This window comes from Dysidea avara, chromosome 10, assembly GCF_963678975.1.
Source record: "Dysidea avara chromosome 10, odDysAvar1.4, whole genome shotgun sequence".
Lineage (NCBI taxonomy): Eukaryota > Metazoa > Porifera > Demospongiae > Dictyoceratida > Dysideidae > Dysidea > Dysidea avara.
The window spans coordinates 22266353-22274499 of NC_089281.1; the positions used below are offsets into that span (position 1 = coordinate 22266353).

Consider the following 8147-nt stretch of genomic DNA (forward strand, 5'->3'; position numbering starts at 1 on the left):
ATAATTTTACATATGATATGGCTTTACGTTACTTGGGCTCAACTTTTATTTTATTTGTTTATTAAGGCTTTACACAGTTTACAGCATTAATTGTGCTGTAGGTCTGTAACTGAATATACAAATCATGTTGTCTTTCATATCAACACCTTCTGAGGTTTAACTTCCATTTCCGAGGTTTAACTACTACCTTTTACTTTGATGTGGGATAGGAAGGTTACTTGTATATAGAATATGCAATCAATGATAAATCTGTACAGTTATGTAAATGTATATAAACTGTTCCAAGTGTGGAACAGTGGTCATAAATACAAATGTTTTTGTGTGTTATTCATATATATATATATATATATTATGTCACATAATGCATCATTTATGGTTATGATTATGTCACAGTTTATTTGCAGAAGCAAGCACCTGCAGTGGTATCAAATTGACACTGTCTGTTTGGGTCATCAATGCATGTACTCATGTCGCAAGCATCTTTGTCACTTATCTCATTGCAAGGACATGTCCACTGACATGTATCCCCTCCTTTCACTCGATTGCATCTTTTTGAACCAAATGACTCAAGTGTAGAACAATCAAAGACAGCAGATTTGTTTGGATGATCTCTACAACATCTCGGACAAGAACAGCCAGTTTCTTGACCATATTCACACCTAACTGTGGGAAAATCTCTACAGGTACTTCTGATGCATACTTCACGGTCATCAATTTCAGAGCAATCACACCTCCACACACAAGCTGTTCCATTCAAGACGGCATTACACTCATCAGATCCATGGGCATTATAGACACTACAGTCCATTCCTAATGGGGCAGATGGTTGTTCAGTACAGCAATCTTCATCAGTACTGGTAGCAGTATCATCACACTGACATCCTTCTTGTCCAGTAGATGGATTATGATAATGATAAAACCTAACAGCATCAAATTTAAGTACCATGACAATACTGTTAATGCTACTTACTGGCATCTTAATGAGTTATCCTCTGGGCATGTTGTACTATTGCATTTACTAGGAACTGTAATTTCCCTGCAAGAACTGCCTCCTGGAGGACATTCACATTTTTATCAGCATTCAGGGCACACATTCTGGATGAGTCTTCTTTACAGTGTACCATTTCACAATAATCAGAGCCATGGTACTGCTGCTGGTTACAGACACCAATACAGTCACATGTATCACTGTCTAGGGTACTACCAGGGGGACACTCAGGACATTCACACTCACAAGTGGTTTGGTTTAGTATCAAAGGATCTGTACATTGTGTTGGTGGGCATTCACACTCACATGTATCATTATTCAGTACTGTATGAGGATCAGTACAGAATATCAAAGGACACTTGCATTCGCATGTGACCAGATCCTGTACTGTTTGGGGTGGCAAACAAGTTGAATTGCATTCACATTCACATGTATCTGGATTCCAAACATGTGGACTGTCACAATCCCAGATTTCCTTGCATTCACACATACAAGTTTCTTTATTAAATATTTGTGGATCTTCACATATCTGCTGCTGGCATTCACATCGGCAAGTATCAGAATTAAACTCCAGTGGCTCAATACAAGGTACTGAGTTACAGCAATCACAAACTCCTTTTAGTCCAATTCCTTTAGCAGCTACTACATTTGATGGATTGCTACTTGTGACTGATGGGTTTCTCCAATAGCAAAAGCCTATATTTGGTATGATGCCATTTGGACATGGCTTAGTTTGAACACACTCAGAAAATTTTGTAATGTGTTCACACTTCCTGCAATCACATTCAAGATGTGTCTCATAGCACACCTGCCAAGTTCCATGTAGCTTAGCATATGGCTGGCCACCTTTGCCATATTCAGTTGTACAATGTAGAGCCCATTGACAAATTGTTTTTGTTTTAATTGCCAGGCACCATGGGTCACTGAAAAATAAACCTTTACAAGTATGCTTATACAAAGGAGGCCAATGGAGCATGTTGGGGTACTGTTGATGCATTGATGGCACAGGACCGTCTTCACATTTTTTGAACCCAATTGGCACAAATGAATCACCAACTTGTGTCACACCAACACCAGATTTGTTTGCATTTTCAATCTCTGTCAAATATCTGATCACATCTTCATCATCTGTAACATTCGAAGAATTGGTTACTTATTTGTAGCAATAATAACTTTCATACCAAGTGAATACTTTTGCTGAAATGCTCCTCTGCCTATGGTACCTGCTGCTGGGTTAGTGTTCTGTCTTTGATTGGGTGCTCCTTAAATTATATTAAACCAGCATAACTTCATATGTAACGCAGATCCACACTTACCCAAACTTGAGTAGAAGCAATAATTACCACACACAAAGCAAAGCAAAGTAATTTTATCCGAAACTGCATCTCCATCTGATACTCACAGATGATGCTTGTATTGCATGTACTACAAATAAATTAAACATTATTTATACTGATTTTCATTGCACACAGATGGGTTTATATAAAGTACTAATATGTTTGCACTTTTAACTTAAGTGTCTATATGATGAACCATATAAGGATGACACATGTATTAAGCATACAAAGCCATAAGAGCAGGGTGATGGCTTGATTAGTTCTCAATCCTTTGCCATGAATTAAAATGATGAAAAGACCAAAACAAACTGGATTGAAACTATCTTTAACAACCAAGATGAAACCTAGTGTTGCAGGGATACTTCTGAAAAGCAATTAAGTTATTGACCCAACCCGGTGTTTACAGTTAGTGAAGTGTCTCTCTATTAGCAGGCTATAGAACAACATCAACCAGTAGAGTTAACACTGTGAGTGTCACTATCATAAACTAAACTACCAAACCCAACACAATCACAGTTGCTAGTTAGCTAAGTAAAGACAGCAAGTTTTTCACTATGAATTATGATGGTGTAAATTCTGCTCTTGGTGTGCATAACTGAAGCATCATTTGATAACGATATATTATGCAATGCAAAGTAGCATATATACTATAGTTGCCAATTGCCAATTACAATCCTATATAAAGAAAGGTTGAGGTGCTAAAAATTAACAGTGCACAGGCATGTCTTGATATAATGTAGTAACTATACAACTTTTTCTGTCTGTCTGTCTGTCTGTCTGTTTGTCTGATCTACACAAAGACATAAAGATGTTCTAAAAGCGTGCACATAGTTATACATATTACACATGTTCTTGTGCTACAAATATGAATAAATTATACATGTAAAAATAATGTGACTTGTCATTAGCTGCAGGTGTCATACTTGGCTTTTTATAGGTATTCTTCAAAATTCCTATTCTGCAGCAGGTCACCACTATAGCTACTTTATAACTGTATTTGAGCCATACAAATGTTAGTTACATCATGCTAGAGATTTACAGTTAGTGCAGATAACCCAACAACAGCATGACAGATTTGCCCACATAACCGACTGTGGCACCAAGTGATCTAAAATTATGGAAAACAGTAGAGTGTACTTTAACTATTATGTGACTGGATTAGTTAACAATATCACACTCGTACATTATATATGTAACAAATTTGTAGTTATATTACCGAATCTGTTAACATGTATATAGACAAAAAAGTAATACTCTATCAAGGTATATGCTAGAGGTGTCATACACACATTACACTACACCACACACACATGCACACACACAGAGTAAACTTTGCCATGCATGTTTAGTTTTGATGCTTATGAATTTCATCCTGTGTGTGGTTGGATCATATTCTTAATCTAACTCCTTTATTATAGGACTTGCCAATGGTAACATAAAAGGGTTTAAGACATATCTATACACAAGTGTGCCTAGACATGGCTGCCAACTCACCTTTCAGTGAACGGTTGTGAGATTCTTCACAACAAGCATCATTGATATCTGTTGAATAGCTCTCTTCCAAGTCAAGTGTGTATGTGTTTGTGTGTGTTCTTCATTAAAGACTGTCTGTGTTTCACCATACGTACTGTAGCACCTCAGGGCTTGGTAAATATTATTATAGCTGGGTGCATTCAGTGTGGGTAAAATGTCATATAGTAGTCATTATGTAGTATAAGCACAGTGTATGTACCATAATGTAATAATGTTGTACCAATAATTAAGAGATGTAAGGTTTGCTGTATTCATTGTATTGATCACGTTGAGTGTCTATGGGTTGTTATTTGCTGAATCACCGATAACACATGGTGACAAGAGTGATTTCTCAGGCTATGTATCTGTTCTGGAATTACCAGAACACTCACTAACACTAACATTTTTTTGTGCATGTAAAGGCATGCTACCCTGTGTTGCACTATTTCTGGTGGAGTATAAAGAGATCTGGGGGCATACATGACCATCTTAGAAATTAATTTTTATCGGCATAGTAAATTTAATGCTAAAACACTAATAGTAGCTACCATCTATAAGATCAACATATCAATCCATGTTGTAACGGTTCTCATTAAATTGTATTTTTACCAAGAAAGAGCAATATTTTTTTAAAGAATTGTTACAGGGGTGGATCCAGACTTAAAAATGGGGGTTCCACTCTGGAATTGCAACTTCAGCCTATAGTATGTTCACGTTGAGCTGAACCCTGAAAAACAGCTAAAAATTATAAGTGGATTTTTTCTCAACAGAGTTAACATTTCTGCCAACCAGATGATTATTGGTAACAGCAAAGGTGTCAACAACAGACATGTACGGTTTGGCTCCATGACAAGTTCGGGAAAGGGCTCTAATGGACACTGTACTTATATGGCTTCTCCATAGGAAATGTATTGCAAAAATTTTGATTGGCCGTAAATATTATGTCAAACATTTGAACAACAAGATTTTGAAATATTTTTAACGGATCAAGCAGTACTACAAATGAGCCAAATTTAAAGATCATGTGTAATTGCATCCATGAGTTATTAAATGTTTTTGAGGATTCAGCTCAACGTGAACATACTATAGTTGTAAGTCGAAAACCACAAAAAAATGTCATCACCTGCTGACCCCTCGTCATAGATGTCCACTATATTTCCTTATTTATAGCTATATACATAGCCTGCTACACTGCTCCTCTTAAGACTACTGTGACTGCTCTATTAGAGTATCTCGAGTAAGAAAGGCTTTTTCAAAAGGGGGGTTCCATGGAACCCTTTGAACCCCCCCTGGATCCGCCCCTGTGTTATATGTAGGGATTTCATTTATACTGTGCTTATTCTATATAGAAGATCTCCTTTAGGAGTTTGGAATTTGAAGGGTTGGTGTACATTTATATGATGATAAAGAACTCACGTAAACCTACAGCCCCTCAAATGCAATATGCAAGTGGAAAGTGGTCACATTTTGTTTAAAAGTTATCAGGAAGATTAATTGGATATAAGTGTAGAGTTTGATCAAGTGTAAAAACTCTGGTATAGCCCCAGATGTTGTAGCTCTTTTAACTTTACGGATGTTTCAAATTTCAGTAGTTTGGATGTTCTATTAGGGTAGATTAGAGTATTTTAATTTTTTCAGCTTCAATGCCTCGAGCCCAAAATATAATTTTGGCCATGTCTCAGTGATTTTAGCTCTTTTCTCTCTGTCCTTTCTACCTTTTCATTGTCTATGCATATGCTTCTATTAGTTTCCTAGAGGTGGGGATCCCCTAAATCTGCCCTTGAAACAGAGGAGCTGGCCAAGAAAATGATGAAGACAGTGCAAAAACAGAAGAAACAGCCAAAGCATTATGGTACATGACTAGTTACTGGAAACAAATTACTATCATCATCCATGCACATACATGCATAATTTACCTATGTACTACCATTGCAAACAGGCCTATGGTGTCACTGTACACAGTACCATAAGTCATACTAGTAATGCGGCAATGCAACATCATCTACAGGTTTCAGCCATAGTGGAACCACCTGCACCACTACCATATATGATTATGGCTATACTTCTAAATGCTGTGAATGCTTTGAAACACTAGAAGAAGATATTGCAAGAGCACTTGAGGAAAAATGGATGGATAAAGATGTCAGTTTAACTTATTGATACAAACAAAAAACTTAGAGCCCATATTGTGCAACCTTTATTACATATAGGCGATTGTACAACTTGTGTGCTTGCACATGCTTTGAAGTCCTTGATGATATACTTGTTTTCAATTTTTCAAATGGGAAGTGTATCAGTATTGGGAAAATTTAGAGTCTAACAAAAACATGATAGTATACAGGATGCAAGCAAGAAACCTTATAACCAAGAAGCCATGCTACACAAAGTACAAGCCTCCCTTAGTATTATGTTGCTTTGCATTCCCTACACAAAAACACATTAACATCATCATGCATGCTTACTAGCTCAGTTTTTAAGTGGCAAATTTTGTTCTTGGCCATGCTGTAATAAGGAGGGGAGTTTTAAGTTCAAGATGATCTAATAGAGCAGTCAACTATATTCTAATAGAGTAGTCAAGTATACTGCTGTAATGTAAATAAGAGTTTCATTGCTGAAAATGATGACCATACAATATAAACCATACAATATACATTATGGCTACATGCCATATAATGTGGCCATCACGCTTCACCTGTGCTAAGTGTTCTTTATAGTAATTAGTTGACAACCTACAACAGAGCCATACAAGCACAGCCTCTCCCTAGATGCAACAATTAGGAAGACAGGTAAACTGTAGACAAAGTTTGCAAGATCCATATGTAATTATTGCTGCTCATTTGTGGCAATGAAATCTAAAATGTACATACAACCAAATGTAGAAAAGTTACGTGTGTGATAATCCTAAACTATAAGCAGAAATTTAGTGTACCATTTAGTTAATAGAAACATGTTCATTAATTACATGTATGCTGTTATGACCAATGACTACTTTACAGTGTCCAGCACTGAAGGTCTGACAGCAACTTGTGCTGCAGCCTTTGAGTTACCTAACCTAGCAAGCAGGAAAGACTTTGACTTACTTGACACAGCTAACAAGGCAAAACTGAAAACGGCATTGTTTGTACATGCTAAGACTTACTTACATTTGCAGTTATACATCATACACTGTAGTTATACACTGTTATCTGTTACTGGTATGAAAGTTATAAATAGGAAATGGTCATTTTTGGCCATGATATTGTAGATTATACACATAATTACAGGCTACATGTTGTCTCTTCTGGTTCACATCAGGGTATGGGCTATGGTCCACAGGACATGCGTATCTAAGATCGGTATGTGGTTAGATATGATACATGTCAACAATACAATGCATGTGCAATTCTTTCTACCCTGCACGCAACAGTAAGTTGCTCCAACTATATGCTATGTATATATAGCTCAATTTATAATTGTTATTGTAGCATAAGCATTTTAGCAACATGCAAGAATTGCTTCATGTTGAAATTGTACGTAGACTATGTATACTTGAGGCACCTTAACAACTTCAAGTTTTGTGCAGTTCAATCACCAGGCTCAGTATCCATGATGATACCAACAATACACATGAAATCAGTTATATAATAATGCCAATCAAGTCATATTTACAGTCTATCTGTTTGCAAACAGTTTAAACTGGAAATACAACCGAAATGAAATTATTATGCAATTGAAAAGTGAAATACAAAACAACGAACAGTACACATTTTTTATGTTACTTGATGTTCCTGCTTGATGATTAAGTAAAAACACCTAAAGTACCAATTAGAATAAAACTTTGCATATTATATGTAAGAACAACATGACAAAGCTTTTCAGCTATAAGCCACTAAGTCTAAGTCCTTGCAATTAGGTTAGGTAATCCTAAGGCTGCAGCACATGTTGCTGTCAGACCTTCAGTGCTGGTCACTGTAAAGTGCTAATAACAATAACAATAATAACAAAAGCCACCAAGGAAATAAACAGGATGCTAGTTGTTCCATAAAATTTAGTGAAACAATTTATCATAGAGACCCAGCTTTTAAGATAAAGCATAACAAACAACATTAAGACATCTATAGGGGAGTGGTCATGTAAACACAACTTTGTGATGTAAAATTTTGACATAAATTATCTTCACCTGTACGGATGATGGTAAAGGCACATTCTTGAAGATATGTCAAAACCAAAATGTCATGTAAATAATAATTTGGTTTTTTTCACTTCACCTACAGTATAATATTATATAGTTAGATAGCTTCTTCACACCTTGTGATGTAAGTCAGATAATT

The 8147-nt window shown here is 36.2% G+C and overlaps 1 protein-coding gene across 1 annotated transcript; it reads right to left on the reverse strand.

Moving 5' to 3' along the window:
- Positions 1-257: 257 nt before the first annotated feature.
- Positions 258-2193, reverse strand: LOC136268313 (keratin-associated protein 16-1-like). The gene is made up of 2 exons (XM_066063614.1): positions 971-2193; positions 258-920 (listed from the first exon to the last, which is right to left on the reverse strand). Exon 1 carries the CDS (start codon positions 1983-1985, stop codon positions 978-980), a length of 1008 nt encoding a protein of 335 aa, XP_065919686.1. The 5' UTR covers positions 1986-2193; the 3' UTR covers positions 258-920; positions 971-977.
- Between the last annotated feature and the right edge of the window lie 5954 nt (positions 2194-8147).